Source organism: Hermetia illucens, chromosome 2 (genome assembly GCF_905115235.1).
Source record: "Hermetia illucens chromosome 2, iHerIll2.2.curated.20191125, whole genome shotgun sequence".
Classification (NCBI taxonomy): Eukaryota; Metazoa; Arthropoda; class Insecta; order Diptera; family Stratiomyidae; genus Hermetia; species Hermetia illucens.
The window spans coordinates 145,634,983-145,657,174 of record NC_051850.1 but is presented as its reverse complement, the minus strand read 5'-3'; the positions used below and the strand labels follow the sequence as shown (position 1 = coordinate 145,657,174).

The window sequence follows — 22,192 nt, the reverse complement described above, 5'->3', positions numbered from 1 at the left end:
ATTGTCCTGCATCAGTCGCATTAATGTCTTTCGGATTATTGTGGAACATTGAAGGGAGTGTAAATCTCCGTTTCATCTTCTCTTTATCGACTTCGAGATGAATTTCGACAGGATCAAGAAGGGATCAACCAATCTTATGTATTTGGAGCCCTCTACATAAGATTGGTTTTTCGGAGAAATTAACAGTGATTATGAGAACGGCATATAATGGCGTAAAACTTCACGTACTGCGGCAAGGTATAATTGGGAATTTGAAGTTCAAGTGGAGTCTACCAGCGTTGTAGGGTTCGATTTTGTCATTGATCATATTTCCTCATCACCCATGACGTTCTTCGTGCTGCTTGAGCAGGAAGACATGGAGGGGTTTAATGGTGTCACTTTTCTTTAGATACCTTCAATGCGCTTATGAAATTTGGTTCTTTAACGAGCCATGGACCTTCACTAGAAATCTCTAGATTAGGAGGAGGCAATTTGGGAGTAGCAGCAGTCGATAGGTTGCATATTGAGAATGGGCGATTGAGATCCTTTACAAAGTGAAGCCCATGCTGAATTGACAGATTTGGGCGTGTGAGCCATATTGGCGAGCGCAGAAAGGGGATCTAATGTTAGAGTTAAATAAATTGAGTAGAGGTAGTAATTGAGCGCAAGCACCTAGTCGAGATTATATACGGGAGGACAACTGGGTGTCGCTAAGGGAATATTTTACCCTTGGTGGCATAGAAGACTGTACAATAAAGAGGATGATGAAGGCATTTGGGGATACACAGACCACTACTATTAGCCTGTCAGTGAAATCAGCTGCTAAACTAATTACCGCGGGCAAAGTAACGATAAGTTAGGTCGTTTGCCGACTTACGGAGCAAGTATCTATTATGACGTGCTTTAGATGTCTCAATTTCGGTCATTTTGCAATAGCACGCATCAGCAAAACGATAGATAAAAAACTGAAGGAAGTGTGGATAAGACGGCTATCTGATCAATGTTTGTACTAATGCATATTGTGTAAAGGAAAAGAGGGAGTGGACCACCGCCACGTTGCAAGTGGTCATGCAATGAAATGCTTAATTTCTAAGTGGCTTGCAAGCGGGTCGTCCTAGAGCTACATCGTGCAGAACGCGTTTCCTTTTCGAGGGTAGACAGGTTTCGGTTTTTAGGTTTCAGTATAAAAAAGAATGATAATAAATCTAGTTTTTTCGTAACTGTATTTACTAACAAAATGCATTTCTACATAAAATAATATACTTATGTATATTGTTACATTATTTACATTTAATAATGAGCGATCTAGAAAGATTTACTAAAACAGTGAGAGTACCTTAAATTAAAATTACGATATGACTTTCGATAATATCCGATTGCTATCAATGAAGTAACTTCGCTCTTGCACATTTTTTTCTCCAATATTGCTCATTAGATACGTTTACAAAATATAACAAACTAACTGTGCAAGAGTAAAATTTTCACATTTTTAATACAAATTTATCACAATAATAGTTCAATAAAAACATTGAAAAATATTTACATCCTTGAACATAAAATCACTTTTTCATATTAATTCTAATTTTCTATGAAATATCTTAATTTCTAAACTTCAATTTCATCAGACCAATGGGGCCATTTTTTGATAATTTCATAAAGTTTCTCACCAGGACTCTCGGAAGGAATTAACTGTCTATGACCGAATAATTTATAATCTTTAGAAATTTTGTTCAGTCGGACACCTTCTTCGATTAGAAGTTTCGCGGCATTTAGCTGTCGATCTGGAGGTACCTGATTAATAAAGGTTCCAATGAATGCTATGCAAATACTATTTTTGTTGAACCCTTTCGTATGTGCTCCTTCTTTATCCCATCCACGACCTTCGTAAACTGCACCATCACCACCGACTAAGAAGTTGTAGGAAATATCATCCCATTGTCGAGATTCCATGTGAAATGTTTGAATATATCGAACGTGGAAGGTGCAACTACCCTGAAGGAGAAATTGATATGTGTTGTTCAAACTGGTCAAATTTATAAGAGTTTATGAATCTTACTTGAGATAAACATCCTTCGGTTGCTGTGTGGGCAATAATAACTCTCCTTGCAGGAAGTTCTAGATCATTCAAGGTATTCCTAGGTGGTTGCGCCACCCATTCCGCTCTGGACACCATCCTTAAGACCTTGCCTCCTCCGATATTATCTTTTCCTGGAATATTTATTGATTTAATAATTTCATTTTCTGGTTCAGGGATTCTAAATGGCAAGAGCGAGGATTCAATAGAGAGGGAGATAGATTGGAGGAAGATTTTGAAGAGTTATCAAAATTATATTGAATACCTATAGTGGAATTAATCGGTATGTTTAGCCTTGAATCATCGCCATCGCCCAATTTGGAATTTAATGACTTGCTTTTTGCTAAAAGCAGCGAACTTGTGATGATTGTGATGAGTATGAGGATAACAAGGATTATTCCACCAGTTATTGTCACCGCCTTTTTTTTAAGAAATATCTTTTTGTAATCTGTTTTCTGGTTATTTGTTCCATTTTTGTCACCTGCAATTAAAATAAATTATTTATTAGTCGGGTTAGTCTATTCGTCGAAAGGTTTAAATTAAATCATGCTGATGAAAGCATTAATAGCTAACATAATGGGTATAAACATAGTCTGTAACTGTTTAGCCTTTATTATTTATTTATTTATTTAATGAGGACAATACACAGAAAACAAATTCCTTATTACATATTGTCTTCAGAGGGAGGAGCAAGTGAATGGCTTGTTTTACGCTTAAAACTAGAGAAGGAACTAGAGTCCAAGGACCCAAGCTTTCGGGCGTTGTAGGACCGATATAGCCTCGGGATCGGAGGGTGGAAGTAAATCTCAAGCTCCGCGAAAGGTACATCAAAAAAGTCCGCACTACGTGTTTTATGAAATGAGGCGATACGGAAAGTAATATCCGAGTTGGCGGAGAAGTCAATCAGACAATTGCAGAGTTTGAAAAGAGTACATACATCAAGGAAGATACGGCGTTGCTGTAGGGAGGAGAGATTGAGGGTGCGGAGTCGTCACGGATAATCAACCCGTGGAAGGTTTTTTTTGTAAAAGAGGGTCCGGGTGAATTTGCGTTGTACAATTTCAAGAGCGCGGAAGGGGGACCAGACTACACGGCAATATTCAAGGATGTTTCTGACAAGGGAAAAGAAGAGTGTTAAGGAGGGCTGAATTGAGGTAAAGTTGGAGGAGGAACGTAGGATAAAACCAGATATTTTGCTATCAGAGGAAACGGTCTTTCTCCACAAATAGCTAAAAGATTTCTTTTCTCTAATATTAAGGTTGTGCCTCTGCTGTTGGCCATAACAAATAAATAAAAGAGACTTGGAAATTGAATGACAAATAAATATAATAATCTAACTTTTCTTTTAGGGTTGAGAGAGTCCTGAGTCCATCATCCACCGAACCAATTGAAGAAAAACTTTCCCACACTTTTTAGTCCACAGTCCTCTCTTTTTGGGCAGGCAGCCAATTTTTAAAAACAGACGATTTGTGGTTTCGTCCAGGGCAATTCGTACAGTTCGCTATCAGGTAGATGCTGGACTCTTTTTACAATCCTATAACAAAAATTAGTTCTGCTTCGATTGGCTTGGTCCTGAGCTACTAGGTAGCTTTTCGTCCAACGTAATTCACACCCATGTTATGTGCGGATCTATTGCAGCGAATGAACCGATTGTAACCAAATTTGGTGGAAACGTTTTGTCTGAGAATCATTTTATTTATAGCCAGTAATGCTATTTTGTGTTCGGTTTAAGGGAGGCTTCTCCATTCGTGGGAAAAAGGGGAATACATTTTTTTATAGAATATATTTGCGTGGGGTATGAAAGGAAATGGAGCTCATTTGAACTTGCTTTTGACATCAGGTGAAATAAAAGGACATAAGAGCTCAACATGTGTTTGAAATAATTAAGACTTGCTTTTTTTATTCGCTAGTGATATTTATTATGGTTGCAAATACCGACATTTCGGGAGTCACTTGTTCCCTTTATCGGTGCTAATAAGTCTAAGTAAGACTTAATACATTAATTTAATCGCTAGAAACACCGTGAAATTGCAAAAATGAAACAGTTCCGGGTCAAAGAACTTATCTAAAAAATCAGGAAGATGCACCTATATGAAATCTAGACCTCAAATACATCCCATTCAAATGTCTGCTCAAATAAAGTTAATAATGGTATATTACTTTATATATTTTAGAAATTAATCATCCTAGAAGTATAAAAATCTGTACGAATGTAAACAATATTGTAGGGCATAGTACTGGAAAATTTGATGGAAATCGTACAATAACAAACAAAAGTCTAAACTTCCTTTTTCATATAAATCTATGAAATACGTGGAATTTATTTCATATACATATATACTTATGTACTATACATAGTATAGCCATAAGTTCTGTCAGTCAAACAAATCTTTATTTCTCGCAAAGTAATAAACCAAATCAATCGAAAAGTACACCATAGGAAAAGGGAAATATAGAGCTTTCAAGCGAAAAAAAAATTATTCAAAATGAATGCCGCTAGCAGCTATACAGGTCCGAAGTCTGTAAGGCCATGCATCGATATGAAGCGGCATTTCTCGAGCTGCACGCACGATGCTGGCCTTCAAACTCTCCAAATCGGTCTAAGTTCGATCACAGGCAGTCTCATCTAACTTAGCTCAAAGGCTCAACTCCAGAGGATTTAAATCTGGGCTGCCTGAGGCCCATTCACCCGCGGTTATGAACTTAGGAACATGCGCCGCTAATCACTACTGAATTATCTTGGCTTTGTGAGCGGGGTCCGAGTCCTGCTGGAAGCACCACGACTTTTCAGCGAATAGAGATTCACTCAATAGCTCGACTATATCCTCTAACATCTTTTCGTACACGCTCGCATTGGTTTTTACGCCGGCCTCGCAGAAATGAATATCAGTTACTCCGTGATATGAAATGCCCCACCATACCTTGGCAGAAGTTGGATGGTGAAGACGATATTTTTTTACCAGGAAATCGTTGCAGAAGAGCAGCACACCGAGTTCGCCGTATTTCCTTCAGTTTTGGGGTTAACATATGGCTAACGCACCGCTGGTACGCACCGAGATCGAGATCTCCTCGTAAAATACAACTCATACTTCGAGTTGAAACGCCCATATCCGCCGACATCCGTTTATGCTTGCGGAGAGGATTGCGATGAACATGATCACCCACAGCATGCCCGACATGCGGGCGACGTACGGAGGGCGGGCGCCCATCCCGCGGCCTGTCAACCACATCAGCTGTTTTGCGGTATCGAGCTAATGTCCTAAAAATGAATCGTTCGTTTACCGGGAGCTTTTCTAACAAGCTATGAATCTTTTTCGGCGTATTCCCCACATTGGTGCAACGCAATAATCACGATTCTTTTTTCATAGTTACCGAACTTCATTGTGTTGTCATTCACGGGCTACTGACCTTCGGAATCTGAAAGTTTGACGGAAGTGGGTATCGTTAGGTACTCTCCGTGCGCAGTGTTACCATTTTCGGTGGCCTAACATTTCTCGCTATACGCATCGACTGACGGAACTTATGGCTATACTATGTATATCAATACCACAATAAAGTGAAAAGTCTGAGAAACTAAAAGCCAACATATATGGGGGCAGTTTGGATACATCTTATGTAGTGGTAATCTTATTATTACCATTTCTTTAATCGGTTTGGCAACTTGTCCACTTCTTAACACATTTGTGTATAGTATAATTCTAAAAATTTCATTGCTCTATCTCTTATTATTAAAAGGTCAGGTTAAAGTTTATTTCAAATGCTGATACAAGAGGAAGATAGGGGGCGTCCTTATAACTATTACACCCTGCAACCTATGGAAGAAGCTCTAAGATGCGACAATGAAAAATAATAATCTATCTGTGCAGCACTGAAATTGAGAAATATTAAAATCAAGAAAGTTTAATAAACAAAAGAAATTCATTAACCCTTCCCTTAGATCTCTAGCATTGCATACATTGTAAACGGCTCCTCTCCTGGAAAAATGATTTTTTTTACTTTAATTGCAGGTTTGACACCGCAAAATGTGAAGCACGATGTTGTTGAAGACTACCATGTCGAAATGATGGAGGACAGCGAGTTGATAGTAGTATCCGAGCTGATGTGTCAGGAGATGGATTAGAACTACTGGCCGGTAAAAGTAGGTTGTCGTATGTATTCTGTGCGAGAACTACATCCCATGAGACTAATCCTCAAATCTAATTGCAATTGTGCCGAAGTTCCCAAAAGCACGGCAATGAATTCTGCTTTTACTGGACTATCACAGGCAAAAAGGACCCCTTTCTTTACTAACCCTCATACGAGTTTTTTCAGTTGGGATTCGATCCTTGACCATAACCGTCTGTTTATGAACAAAATCTGTTAGGCGGGTCACTTAATCCGTATGGATGAGGATGATCCAACCCAGAAAGTCTATAAGGTCAATGCCTATGGTAGAAAAAGATGTGCCAGATCTTGCCTGAGATAAAACGGTGGTGTAGACCAGGACACTAGGCAGCTGTTAGGGATATCGCATTGCTGGACCTCCGTCCAAAACAGGAATGTCTGGAGTTCCTTACTAATTCAGGCCTAGACCGAATACCGGTTGCTGCGCCGTTGATTAAGATGAACCGAATCCTATATAGTCTATCCCCTCAAACACTGTCTCACCTCTATAAGAACTAAATAAAAAGCCTCTCAAATGACTTGCCTCTGCCCTGGTAAGAAACCGTAAAGCCGTTTTCGCTTTCTTTTTTTTCAAAGTTAGATGCTAAGCCCACAGGAGGGGCCCGTGGACCAAAAACAGAGGGAGTCAGTTGCTGATCCGTTCCAACATCAAGCGGTTGCGGATTCAGGATCCCTCAATACTCAAAATATTTCAGCGCTAGCGAAATTTTGGCTCAAAGTATAGACGGATTTACGCTAAGTAGAATTCGCAATCATGTCATGTTTTGCGAATTATCTAATGGAGCGTTTAACATCTGCGAACCGCTTTGGTCACGCTGCTCCTAGGACAGAGGTGAGGCAGCGTTTGACGAGTTGCCTCTGCACTGGTAGGAAACCATAAAGCCGTCTTCGCTTTCTATTTTTTATTGGCACCGAGATTATACAACTTACAAAAAATTTCACCCTCCCTCAGTTGGAAGAGAAAAGAACCCATTATCTGAAATAGGAAATAGGAAATTACGAATGGTAAATCTTAAGGGTCGCTTGGTCCACGAATAAAGAGAAATTTAATAAAATATCGTACAGTGGTTTTATGGCAATGATTACGTATACGATTCCTGTTTGTCCTAAAATAGAAAACAATGCTCCCAATGTTTGACCTACAATACTTTTTGATTGGATGCGGAGGTCACATCATACGTAACATAGCATTTGATTTTATTTTGGTTGATGGATGATGTAATTCCTCAGATCTAAGGTTCTATTCATATATATGTTTCGTAATATGCTCAGCCCTCAGCACCTTAGGCTATAATATTTTTTACATCGGTAGTAAATCATGTTTAACAGTGGTCCCAGAGTGAAATCTCGTGATTTTCTTGCGGTTTTAATTCCACTTGTCTTTCGAATTCGCAGAAATAGTAACTTCTTCCATAACAACAATTTATGATTTTTTCCAATTAATTATATTTCGGTCCTAATCCGCATAGTTAGTTCATGTTGCTCTTCGGTATTCGTTTCTTTACTCTTTTGATCTGTGATATTTGTTCCAAAATTTCGTGATTTAGTTTTAATATTGTTTTTAAATATAGGCCAGTATCAATTTGCCGAGAACACTCTTATCACTTGTAGACTAGTTTTTGTATACATATATATTCTTCTTTTTTTCCAGCTCTTTGGCAACTATTATACATACAACTGATAACCTAAGCAGAGGAGAGGGTTTTCTGGATGTTTTGGGAGATATTTGGTGCTATTATTAATATTATTTCGTCAGTTGTTTCTCTCAATTGCTATGCAACAATTTGTTCTTGAATTACGTAGTTTGTATTAGAGAAACTAAAATTATTCCTTTTAAGTCCTTGAGTGATTTATTGTCCCAAATGTACATTTCAGTAGCAACTTGCTACCTTGATCAGTGGGTTGTGAAAGAAAAAGCCAATGCTTAGTTCGAAAAGTGGGGAATGTGCGTTGCCTGGGTCAGTGTTTAGGCGGGTTTCCTGCGTTTCGCTTTCTATGAAGAAGCTTTCATACAAATCAAGTTTAGCCTGTTTGACCGCTCTTAGTATTTCGACCTCGTCCATTATATGTCCTTCTTCAATTATGTGTTTCGCCACGGATAATTTTATATGCTGCCTATTCTGTTTTTTAGCTAAGTCTGCCTCTTTTGAGTGCTCTTTGACTCGAGTATGAACCAGTCGTTTTGTCAGGGCAATGTATGGGGGGAAAGTTGTGGCACCTCATCCGGTATCCCCCCCTTTTTCTTTGTCTTGCTTCTGGTCCTTCTCTGTAGTTAACCGGATCTTGAGCTGGTATTCTTCGCTGCATCTCGTTAAAAAATTCTATGGAATAGGTGGCACCTAGCCTATGTGATTTACTTTAACTTTTCTCTTGTTTATACAAGGTAGTGTAAATGTTTCTTGATAGTCTTTTTTCTAAGGTTCCAATGTTGTTTTTAAGGTTTTGTGTAAACACAAAACCTTATTAAGATCGGTTTACTGTCTGTCTGTCTTTTTTTTTTGGAGGAGGTGGAGATCTTCAAAAGACACTGGTCTGGACACACCAGCGTGTGGGATTTTTACCCACCAAAACCACCTCCGACTCCCTCCCTGCCCCGCGGAACCACCATAAGGTATTACATCACGGGGCGGAGTCAGCTCACTCTAGCTTAATCCCATTTCTTCTATACGCGGCGCACGTGATCGCGCTTTTCTCCTTTCCTCTGCCTTTCGCAATTTATCTTGAATAGATGCGATCATGGAGTTAACCGCATCCCAATTCTCTTGATGTGCTAGCATTTTCGGCACCAGATTTTCTGGTACCAGCACCTCTCCTAGAGTCTCCTCTAGATTCCTCCTTCCTACAAATCTCGGACAGTGGAAGAATACATGCTCTGGGTCCTCTGGGACTCCCTCACAATTTGGACAGTCGGGTGAGGTCTCCAATTTAAACCTGTGAAGGTATTGGAGATATCCTCCATGTCCGGTGAGAAGCTGGGTGAGAAGCTGGGTGAGATTATAATTAATCTCACCGTGTCGTCTCTCCAACCACTCCTTAATGGCAGGAATGAGCCTGTGAGTCCACCGACCCTTTCCCGAGCGTTCCCACCGCTCTTGCCATCTATAATATTTATGGATCTCTTCCTCTCAGCGTTCTTCGTCTGCGATAAGGGAGAGATTGGCTTCGCATGGTATATATTCGCCATCTCATCTGCCGAGATGTCTGTCTGTCTGTCTGTTTCTGTCTGTCTGTCTGTCCGTCACACGCATTTTTCTCGGAGACGGTTATAGCGATTGACACCAAATTTGATAGAAAGGTGGGAACTGTGAACACTCACGCATACAGTGAATTACATCCTTTTACGTCGAATTTAAGGGGGGTCCCCATACATGCAAAAGGGGGGTGTAAAATTTTTTTTCATCAAATATAGTCATGTGGGATATCAAATTAAAGGTCTCGATTAGTACTTTTCAAAGCCGATCTTAGTTTTGACATTCGTTGGAAGGGTAGGGGGTTGAAAGTGATCACTTCTTTAAGGGGGCCATTCTCAGAAACTACCAAACCGAAAAATCTGAAAAAAATCAGGAGGCTGCCACTATATGGTGCCTGGGCTCCGAAATACCTTCCATGCCGATATCTGTTTAAATAAAGTTAACAATAGTATATTACTACAATTTTTTGTAATTGGTTAGAAACCCCCCTTAAGTTCGTCCTAGTACAATGAAATTTTGTAGTCATATAGGCTATAATGTAGAGCATGATCTTACCAAGTTTGGTGGAAATCGCAATATTACTAACAAAGTTATAATACCTCAAATTTGTGCTTCTTTGAAAATTGAAGACTGTGAATGTCAGTATCACCCGAAAGTGGATACTCTCACATAATATATGGATATATTACGTACTACGTACTAAGAAATACACAAAACCTTTCGTACCTGAAGCGTCCAGCTTCCAGTTTCCCGACGTGTTTCTTTATCGTCTGGTTTATCATCCGGGGGTTGAATTCATTTTTTATTGTTGTCTGTCTGATGAACATTTTTTCTTTGTTGAATCTTTCTTCGGTTAAGGGTACTGTTAGGAGGCGATGTATTATTGAGTATGCGGCCATGTGTTGGTAAAAGTGATTCGATGTGCTTATGATAATCAAAGGGCTATAGGATAGACCAGATGATATACAAAAACCAAAAACAGTCAGTGTAAATAGGCTGGCTCCACTTAATAATAGTTTATATTGTTCTGAGACATATTTCGTATGTAACTCAAAGATCCAGCCAACTTTCATTTTAAATAAAGCATCAAAGTACATAGTTACAAAATTTCCAACATAGCTAGAGTAGTAAACTTTCTCCGAGCGATGGTTCATTAGAGTAGTTACTAGCTTGAGAGTTAGTTGGCAATGATTACGTATGCGATTCACACTTGCCCTAAAATAGAAAACAATGCTCCCAACGCAAACTTTCGCAGCTTTTCCGGCTTAGTGGTTTGGGCACAAACCCACAATACGAAAGTATTGTCTGCAATATCCTGAAGTTTTGGGTCAACTCAGCAGTTTTTCAACAATACATTTGATCCGTTGCTCGGATTAGTTGCTTTAGTATTAACAGTACTTGCTTCCTAAATAGGCATGAGTTGATCGCTAGCACGATGATGACCTCCTACATTCGATGCTAACTTCCTGCTAGCTTGTATGTTCGCATTTCATTCTAAGTATGTCTACATACTCCACGATACCTTAACTTCAGTACAAGAACTTCTTTCTGAGATCTCCTAATCTGGATGGCTTTTTTTCCAGGAGAAAGAATTTCGGGTCTGCCTTTTTAACTGTGCGGGAAATCACGACATGGAGAGGATGATCCACTCTGGCCATATTTTCCGATTCCTTTATTTGTTTTTCGGATTCTGGGGTGCACTATTTGCGTCGTCAGGTTCATACTTCCATACGTCAGCCTGATATCTCTTATCATGACCTATATGTTCTGTGAATGCTCTTCCCTTTCTCAATGAATTCACAGAGTTCTATTAATAGATTTTCAAGTTAAGTGATTGGCTTTTCCCTTCTAACTTTGGCCGAGTAATTAGGCGATGGAATTATGTCCTTACAATTTACAATTTACAAAAGCTTAGAAACTTCACAAACCCTCACAAATTTTCTATTTCTATTTTATCTACATATGCATTCAGACATGGAAACGAATTGAGTTAAAATTGTTTCAAATAGATTATACGCGTATGTATTTTACACTTTTTGAGGAATTAATGATTGTCTTCATAGGGTTACAGGAAAAGAATCTATTGTAACCTTATGGTGCCATACCTCTTCATTCTGTACAATCAAGTCAGAAATATTTGCAAAAAATGGGAGAGAAGAATTGGTTCCGGAGTGTTATCTTATATAGTTGTTTGAAAAAGAAGTAAAAGGCTGGAAAATGTTTTATCTTTCCTGGGCCTTCTATTTTGCGCAAAAGATTTTGTTGCAAGGTCTCTAACGAACAATTTTATATCCTTGAAGCATCCTCTATCAAAAGGCAATCGAATTATTCTAAATAATACTGCTTTTCCCTTTCCTTTGAGTTACGCTATAACATTTATGTAAATTTGTCCCAAAAACCTTCTAGAGCAATAATTCGTCAAAAAACCAAAAATATATTTTGTTTTATATGAAATCAAATCAGATCATTCATCAGATTTCAATTTTAAATGAGCGTACACTTGTTCAGGTAGGGATATAGCCTTGGGCGATGGGATTATAAAAGTCCCATCAACTGCGTTACACAAGCGAAACACAGCCGATAGTATATCAATTTTTTCAACTATATAATGTTGTGCCGTATAGTTTAGACAGTGTAAGTTTTTTGAAGACTTGTACGCATATGTTCATCGAACTGTGAAAAATACGCATAAACCTTTCTAAAACTCCAACATCCAAACCTGCACCTGTTGCTTTTGTCACACATTTTTTTTAATAATTATTATTTTGTAGAATAAAATATATACGACGGCACATAAGAAGTGACCTATAAATTTTTAATTAAGTATTACTTTTGAATTTCCAAATCCTCATTTGATATCAAGGGAAATTCAAGTTGATAATTTGGAATTTCTACGTATTTCCATACACTTTTATCACTAACCAATTGATCTCTGATCTTTGCAGCTCATATGCATATATATAGTACATATGGTACATGTAAGCATGCGACAACAACATCAACTTGATGTAGGTAAACATATAAATATAAAAAAGGTTAGATGGTAAAAGAGGATAACATTTCAAGAGAACAGTTTGAGGAGGAAAATCACTCTAGAGTTTTCGGAAAATTGAATATTTTTTGGTTTAAGCTATATCTCAATATGTATTGTAAAAATTTCGTGAAAATGTTTCTTGTACCAGAAAAATCTGCAAGAGCTAGAATTGTGACGCGATGAGGTAATGCGCATTTGCCAGTAGAAGATCCAACTACTGGTGGAATAGTAAACTGAGCAACCTTCGATCATTTTGCCATCGATCATCTTGTCCACGAGTCGGACGAATAATTTAGATGGCAGCAGGTAAGATCTTTCAGGGTCAAAAAGGGCTCACTTTTAAGAAAACCTTTAAAACTACAAATTGGGCATATAGCGGAGCTAATCAGGTCGCCTAGCAGGAGGACGAAAATTCATCGGTCAATGCTTATAAAATCACGAAGGGATGATTCAGAGGCCGTTTATCTTCAACGATCACGTACCCCATCTTCTCGTTGAAAATCATATGAGAGTTACTAGCTCAGCAAGAGGGAGGGGCAGATAGCTTCCACATCTACAATAGCAGAGAGGAGCTGCTAGAGATTTGTGGGAGAATAGGTGACAATAAAGCCTGGAAGCCATACTAAATAAGACCTTAAAGCTTGCTGTGAAATCTAGACCGATGCTCACTAAGTTCTTCGAAGTATACGTATCCGAGGGGACATTTCCTACATCATGGAAGCGATAGAAGCTGGTACTACTGGTTAACGCTGGTAAACCTTCAGATTGGACATCCTTTTATAGACCCATATCTCTTCTAGACAATATGGAGAAAATTTAAGAGCAAGTGATCTACATTGTTTGCTCCGAATTTTTGAGAGCCCAAGAGGCCTTTCAGATCAACCGTATGCGTTCCAAGAAACCAGATCAACTATTGAGGCCATCACACTGGTTACTGGTTTGTCGGAAAATGTAATTCACGGAGCAGATTGTACCAGTAAGTATTACGTAGTGGTGACTTTGGACGTGAGGAATGCGTGGCCAATTGGAACCCAAAACGGAACTTCTTGACGATGACTGATATTCCCAAATATCTACAACTATAGTTGCAGTCGCGAAGAAGATTTTGTTTTTTTTGAAGAGGTGAAAATCTTCAAAAGACGAGTGAAAGTGTCGGATTTTTACCCGCTAAAACCACCCTCGCCAAGCTACGATTGAGATGCCCCCATCTAGCAGTTTTTGCATATTTAAGTTTCGTTTTTTTTTTTAGAATAAGACCCTGTGGTTTACCCTAGCACTTTTTTGGCTTTACTGAGGAACCAGTAAGCGTTTAGTATGCTTCTAAGCATTTTATTTTGGAACGTTTCTATGACCTTTAGGTTTGATTCTTTGGTACAACCCCAGAGCTGGATGTTTATAAATTAGCATTTTGTTATCGACAATCAGCTGGGAATTCCTCCCTAACAGCCAGTACATATGACTGTATCTGGCATTTAGCTCGTCCTCCTTTTTTCTATTATGTATGTCGCTTTTTCGGCTTATTTTTTAGTGTCGTCCCGCTTTTTTAGGATGTGTCTTTTCCAGCGAGTTTAGCATCGAGTGTCATGCCTAAATATTTGACCTCATTCGCTCATTTATGATTTTAGCTGGATTCTCTTTTTTGTTTGCGAAGTTTCTTGGGCCATTCCACAATGTTGTCAATAGCTGTTTATAGCTTTATTTTTGCTTCATCAGTAGTTTTACCCGTGGCAAGGATGCAATGTCGTCCATAAATGGCGCTATTTTGGCTTCTTCACAGCAAGGTATATCATTAGTATACGAAAGAAATAGTGTTGGGCCCAAGGCACTGCCTTGCGGTACACTAGTTGCAATTTTTTCTCATATGAATGATTTTATGATTTTTTATGATTTTAGTATATCGAAAAATCTTCCTGGTAGACCCTTATGCAATTTATACAACAGAACTTGGTACCATCCCTATCAAATTTCTGGGCGACATCGAGAAAAATGGCTGAACATACCCGCTTTTTCTCCATTGCATTTTCTGTCGGATTTGTGATCCTGGGCACCTGTTGGATTGTGAAATACTTTTAGCGGAAACCCAGTTGGTAGGGTGGTATTAGGTATTAGGTTTCGATCCACAATTATTATAATAGTTTCAGTGTCGTAAGGAGAAGCCTTTCAAATAGCTTGGCTGTAGTAGCGATATTGATCGATACGATTCGACTCTACTTGAATTCTTCCCTGGTTTGGGACTATTATCACTTAGACTACTTTCCATTGGCGAGGGACATATTTTAATCTGAACGCTGCATCGATTATTTGTAACAACTTGATTATTTCTGCAAATTTTTCAGTATTCTGTAATAAGTTCATAGCCAGGAACTGAATTAGAAGGCATGTTTGTTTTAATTTCTGTCCACAGCTCATTTAATTTTCCATTCCATACCACTTTTCTGATTGGGGTTAATCATGTAGAAGTTTGTGTTTCAAGACGCTGGAAGGTACTTTCTAGATGCTCCTGGAAGAGATGCTGAATTATGCTCAGGCAAAGTAGTGACTATTATTTAGGATGTGTTAGGGGGCCCTGGATTGACACTTGCGGAAGAAAAGACCAAAGTGAATTTCATCATCAAGCACCATAAGAGAAATTATATTCGCATCAAAATTGCAAATAATAATACTTGAGAGTGATGGCGAACGCATTGATAAGTACGATTATAATATCAGAAAGTTTCTTACGAGCCATGGAGGATATCTCTAGTGCTCTACAGATTCAAATTGAATATCTCACCAGAGTGTTTAAACTGAACTGAAGTTATACATCAAGGGGCAGAGAGGAGTGGGGCTGGCTTTAGTGGTGAAAATCCCAGGACTCGCATGTCTGGGCAAGCGTCTTTTGAAGATTTCTACTTCCTTAAATAAAACAGACAGTCAATCGATATTAATAATGTTTTGTATTTCATAAATCCAAGAAAATACAAAAGGATTTGATGGCAAAGGACTGGGAAACTAATTGATGAACTTTGAGTTTCTGTATTTAAAATCTAATGGGGGTCATCCCAAACGGAGGTGTATTTTTTCGCTTTTTTGGGGATTTATTTTGAGGGACAGAATAAATTTACAATAAGTCCTAGTCATTTGCTTCCTTATGTGGGTATGCGTATGAATTATATTCAGGACAAAAACACCTAGTAAATTTAAGGACTAAGCCGGTCGAATTATCGACTTAAGAAGGGAAAGCACATTAGGAGGCTTTTGGAATTTACTTTTTTATTCCATAAATTGTTAGCTTAACTAACTACCCCAGAATATGTTGCAGAAATTTCAAAGGGAAATTCGGTGTCCTTTAGAATTCATAGAGGTAGAAGTCAACGATTGTCGGGTACAGACTCAGGGTCCGCCGACCAGGAGGTAGTCACCTTATGACCTTACAAAATCTAGTAGCGTTATGTAAATAGTGTATTTCTAACTACTTGGTGTCAGACCCTTGTACAAGTGCTTTTCTATGTGCTGTAACTGTATTTTTTCGTAATTAAGAGTGATAAATCTCTCCATATTGGAAAGGGCATTTTTCAAACGCGTTTTTCTCAACTCTTTTCTCATCTCTCTTCACATTTGCGGGAATTTTAGTTCAAAAAGTAATAAATCAATCATTATGAAATTTGGAGATATGATTCTGATTTGATGATGTGATTGCTGAGAATTTGAACCAACATTTGGGATGATATCATGTTTCTAAGAGTGTTTTTTTGTATAATTAGTGAAAAAAAGTGGTGCAAATTCAAATATTTTTCTATGAAAACCTGTAAAATTTTTGATTTTTACTATTTTTAGCTACATTGAGGTTCATATTCTTAAAAAATAAGTTAGAGATCTTAAATTAAAAGCTTTTTGGATTAAGACAAAAATTGGAGTGGCTACACGTCCCGTAGTCTAGTTACGACCTTCACCGGAATAAATTTTAAAAAAAATCTCAAAAGTTATTTGGAATATGATTAATTTAATGTCCAGATTTGATAGAATCTCAATCAATTGTTTCAACTAGAAACAGTGGCAGAAAAGTACGTGAAAAAAGGCCTCCAAATGTGGTCCCCCAGCCGCCTTTAATGGCAAACGGACCAGTGAAGGGCTAATGAACTCCCTCTGCCCTGGATGAAACCGCACGTCGTTTATCTTTGTCAAATTAGGTGCTAATTCAAAATTGAGAGATCCATGGACCAAAATCCGTGGGAGGAAGGACTCCCTTAATTCCTAGTGAATGATAACATTAGGACTTACATTGAAAGACGCATGTCGGGAATATTAGGCGGAAACATACAAGGACTTTGATAATTTGATGATCCATAGCAAGGAAGAAATGGGAATTCACTCCGAAAATATTATGCTGTATATGAATGTATCAGCGAGGGGAGAGCTGCAAAAACCGAAAAGAAGATCCATTGAAATTCCTCTCCGGGCCCCCGAAAAGACTGCTGGCCACGGGGGAAACCGGACCTTCCCGCCCCCTCTTGTCAGGTAACAGAACAAAGTGGGAGGTCGTGGCAGTGATTTGGTTACTGGTACACTTACGGGTCCCTCATAACAGAGGGAGTGGCCGCCGAGGTTATTGGTCTAAAGGAAATATTTTTCGAACCAATGGGTAAGAATACTAGTATATTTTAGACCGAAATATATGCCATGTACTTTAACCTCTAAAGGAGCTATAGGGGGTAGAGTATTGCGAATTTAACTGGCGACCAGGTGGATAAACTAGTACGGGAATGCCATAAAAAATTGAATAAGGTTGGTAAGGACACCCTCTCGATTGCTGGCCATATTGCGTTAGAAAATAAAGAGGGGTGGATAAACTAACCAGAAAAGGAGCAGAAACGCGCTTATGTGGATTTGGGAAAGGGTTTATGATCATGACTGTAAGGAATGAATAGGAACAGTTGGGGGACCTATACTGGTCGATTTGCCAGGAATAGAACAATCCAGAATGCTTCTGAGAGCATATGAACCAAAGCACTTGATTATTTAGACCTCATCCAGAAGAGCCTTTGCATCATAGAGGGAATACTCATGTATCACTCCACGCTGAATTACCACCGGGGGAAGCTAGGGATATCTGCGGGGACTGTCTGTACATTTTGAGAGAGAATGATAAGATTCTCACATAAATATATCAGAAAAATATCCGGCACTTGTGTTAAGGTACCTAGGAGAATACTTAATTCTAGATGCTAGGCTGAAATACGTAGAATTAGGAAACACCTCAAAAATCTTTACTGTTATAAGTTTAATCGACATACTATAGATAAAAGGTACACTATAACAATTAAGGGGACACAATAATTCTTTTAGGACGCAGTGAAACCCCATTTACTACTATTACTATTATCATTATTCCGAATATGGGAAAATCATTTTACTTATTCTACACTATATTTGGATACAATCTAATCAATAAAAAAATTGATATCTCGGAGTCGCCACACGAGATGACCCCTTTGCAACGCATTATTCTTAAAACACTTTCAAGTCGGCCGGATTGATATTTTGAACAATTTTTGTTCAATCGACTTAATATTTTGTCTGTGTGCTCAGTTTGATCTTTGACCCTTCGTATGTATGTTGCATTGTTCAATTTATAACAATTTGCGAGAGTTTTTTTTTTCTTTCGAATTTTTGCAAAAAATCAAGTAATAAAGAATCCTGCGCTTGGGTGCCTATGGGAAAACGCTAGAAAACTGGCATTTTATTTTGAATAGCTTTGATAAAATTTAAGAACATTGCTGAATGCTGCTACAGATAATAAATATCTCGTTACCGAATTTCGAAATGTTGTTTAATTTCTTTGAAACAGTTTCCCAGTGTATTCTCTCTTTTTCGGTCTTTTTCAATGGTTAAAATGATTACTATATTATACAATATATAAGACCTTCGTCAATTCGAAAGTATGCATTTGATAATGTAGAAACGTTCTACAAGTAAAATATAAATGCGAAACTGAAATTATTTTGAGGAAATTTTCTAAGAATTTTTTGGTCTTACATCTACACTGAATTGTGAGAGTTTACCCCTGCATTAATGTATGATTGCTTGAAATGAGTACTCACAGTATTATCAGTGTTTTACATTTGTTGACCTTGCACTATTTTTGTTGTTGTTGCTTTATGTATATTCAAAAGTAATTGATATCAAATTGTGGACTTTAGTGGAGTAGTTTGTTTGCCCTTCATGTGTTTTTGCACTGCAAAGTGCTTCATGAATTACATAGGAAATTCAAATAGTTTGCGTTTCTCAGTACAATTTCTAGTTCCACTTCCTTAAGACTCCAATGAAAATGATAATACTTTAGCACAAGTATCCAGTTTTTCCTATAAAATGTAGAATTAAATTGAATTTTTAATAATTCCAGTTTTTCTGTGTTCTAATCTTGAGTTACCAATTGAATTTAATTGATTTATTTTAACACATTTTTTAAAAATATTTTTTTTTTTATAAAACACAAGCCAATAAATAAATCATAAAATATAATTGGATAAATTCTACTGTATCGATCAATATAGAATAAAATATAAAAAATCCACAAGCACAATTTTATATAAACCTAATTCATTTTTCATAGAAGGGATTGTTTTACATAATTTTTGTCATTTGTCATTGCATTTTATGCATTACGCCAGCCTAATCTGCTGTAGCTATAGTGAAAAGTGGTTAGGCTTCAACTATCACATAACTTTTTTTTGTGATATCTGTGATAACTTTGCTACTACTAGTGAATGTACATCGCGCCCCTAGATTTTCATATATTTTGTTTACAAACAATAGCTTATCAAAATTATCGTTGTTCCTATTTCTGTTATTTCTTGAAGATTAATCACCTACATATCTAAATATAGAGGTTTAATTTTTCATAGGATATGAATGATACAATATATGGCGTCTATTTTATCTCTTCTAAAACTTTTGATACAATAAAATGGGGAATTGAAATTGTGTCATGTTCAAAGCATTTTCCGTCGATTGCTATGCACCTCACGTTTACCCCATTTTGTATAATTGGAGGGAAATGTTCTTGGCTATTGCGATGCATTATGCGTACCACTTTGAGCCCAAGCGACATACTTTGCGAGCTTTTCTACGAAATGATTTCTAAACAAGATAAGAAAATATACACAAGGCTTTTGTAACTGAATTTCTTTTTCCTGTGATAATTACAATCATTTCCGCTGGTTATGAATGAGTTTAGCAGATATTTGATTTTTATTCGCAAGGTAATCTGAGATAGAGGAAATTCAGTTAGAAATATTATAATAATAAAAATAAACACAATTCAACCACTGGAATGACAAATTTTATGATGACATTTTGTGATTCTGGAATTTTTAATGAATGCTCGATTTCTCCATTCCCAACAGAAATATTAGAAAAATATTAAATAATTGAAAAATATCTGGAATAAATTCAACGTCGTTGAAGAAACCGGATGTATCAAGTATAATCTGTAACCTAACAGCCTAAGATTCTTCGGCTCTTGGGCAGGGATATCAACCTTGCAACTAATATCTGAACCATGCACTTTGCTGACCATAACGTGATTAACAGCACAATAAGAATATCAGAGAGTCCAAATTTTTATAGCGAGTTGAGGATTAACGTGTTTGGGGAGACCTTCGAGCTTATTGAATTTTGTGCAAAGAGTTTCAAACGTCAACTTTTTGAACTCTTTTATAAATATTTCAAACCCTCCTATTCCTTCAAAAACCATATCCAAACCATGTCCATATAACAAGAAGCCAAAAAAGTAAATGAAAAGATTGGAATGTTAATCAACCAGAAAAGGCCGATTTTATATGATCCAGATAAAGGTTTAAACATTAATACCTATATTCATTTTCTTAACTTTAACGCATATTTTTCGTAGTCCTGGTCGCCTGGTCATCTCGTTTGATTATAGTTGCCTCTTCTATGGTGCACTGGTTTCTCATTTTCATTTTAATTTGAGCAGCTTTTTCGAAAGGTCTGGTTTTCCCTTCGAAAAACTAATCACGCGCTGCTTCTGCCTGTTTGTATTTCAGCCTTGTTTTTCGGCCTCCCTTTAAGTCGTTGCTTCTGCGGAATTGCTTTTAGTGATTCCTTTTTTTTGGTAGTCTACTTGCAGATTGGGGCCTCGAGTACGTGGCGCTTCTTCCTTCCAATGATGTTAATTAAACAATTATCGAACCAGTGACATAACTACTATCTTATTACATATGTTTGGTTAATTTTAAATTTGGCGCCCAATGTGGGATAAAAAATCATTCCGCGTTTTCAAATTTAGTCAAATAACGAGCTTAGTGCGGTCCTTGTATCCTAGATATGGGCCGAAAAGAGTATCAAACACTTTTTCTTCCATTGCTCACTCATTTGCCCATTCTCGGCTGTGCTTTGGTATATCCATGTTTCGATACAAGTTATGATTCGATGTGAACAATAATCTCTCAAAATTTGGTAATAAGTGAACAGTCTTTGGAAACTTCCAAACAATGTTGTTTGTGTTGTTCAGTGGCAGGAACTTTTTGAAAACTAAGACTGATTACATTAACCAACTTCAGCAGGAATTTCCCCAATTGACTACTAGTGATTGATTGCATTATTTTGTTCCGTTCTTGTCTTTCAACGGATCCTTAAAATCTATGGGATTTTTAATGCCTCGGACTGTTTTGCATCCTTAGGAGTACGGCACTGATCAATTTTTCCTAGAAAATCTTACTGGACATAATAGGGGCTACGCAGTGGAGTTTACTATCTATTGCCTTCTATGCTTTTCCATTCTTATTTCTTAAACCTTCAGCCGTTTCTGATTTGCTCGAAAACTTACTATTTAAATCAACTATATATTGTGTTTGACTCAACTTGATACTTTTGTATTTCTTTAGATTGAAAGATAATCCTTGTTGGTAAATCGGAAAAAGATAGAATAACGGTCTCATTAATTTCGAGAGGCGCTACGAAGAGCGAACAATAGACTCCTCTTATTCTTATTTTTCTTATTTTCAATAATGACGAAAATCACTTCTATAGTGCAATCTAACAAAACTCTCAAAGACCTGAGTGAAATTATGCGGTGTTTCCAACGATTAATTATCTGAAATAATAAAAACTTGTTGTTTCTTTTTCGTTGGTGTGAATATTTATTCTTGCAAAGACCGATATTTCGGGAACCACTTGTTCCCTTCGTCAGTGCTAACTTGTTAGTAAGAATAAATATTCCCACCAACGAAAAAGAAACAACAAGTTTTTATTAATTCAGAATCTCAAAGACCGTTTAAAAAAAAAACGTTTGTTTGAAAATATCATTATTATAAATTTCAATTCAAACGCACTAAAAATCCCGCGCCATGTTGACTGACAACACAAGTTGCGCCAAGAAATTTTAGTAGATTCGCAACTGCCAGCTACTCATAAAAAGGCGTCCAAATTAATTTCGCACGCGAATGTCAAGGAAGACAGTGATATACTGTTTTATTCCTTGCTGCACAAGTAACTTCAAAACACCGCGCTTGAAGCTTTTTTGGCTGTTCCGAAAGATGATATTTGGAAGAAGTGGATCGCCATTGTCCGACGAAATCCAGTTTCTTTTCGGTCAGGTTTATATTGTTAAGAAGATCATTTCAATGTGAGTTAACATTCAATAAACGATTTTATATAATTAATAATATATGACTGAATTTAGAATTTTCTATCACTATTATTTATTATTATCAGTGGAAAGATTTTGAAAATTTTACGCAGTTCTCATTA

The 22,192-nt window shown here is 37.4% G+C and overlaps 1 protein-coding gene across 3 annotated transcripts in view; it reads right to left on the bottom strand.

The window, feature by feature from the left end:
* Window positions 1–1,179: 1,179 nt before the first annotated feature.
* The window catches only part of LOC119648896 (peptidoglycan-recognition protein LC), a 41,089-nt gene continuing 20,076 nt past the window's right edge, over window positions 1,180–22,192 (bottom strand). For 2 of the 3 annotated variants that reach the window (XM_038050795.1, XM_038050796.1), the window contains exons 3-5: window positions 2,319–2,534; window positions 2,036–2,187; window positions 1,180–1,971 (exon numbers count right to left, since the gene is read on the bottom strand). In XM_038050795.1, coding sequence (XP_037906723.1) covers window positions 1,585–1,971; window positions 2,036–2,187; window positions 2,319–2,534 — 755 coding nt within the window. In that variant the 3' untranslated portion in view covers window positions 1,180–1,584. The remainder of the gene's footprint in view (window positions 1,972–2,035; window positions 2,188–2,318; window positions 2,535–22,192) is intronic. The other variant, XM_038050797.1, reaches the window with a different exon arrangement.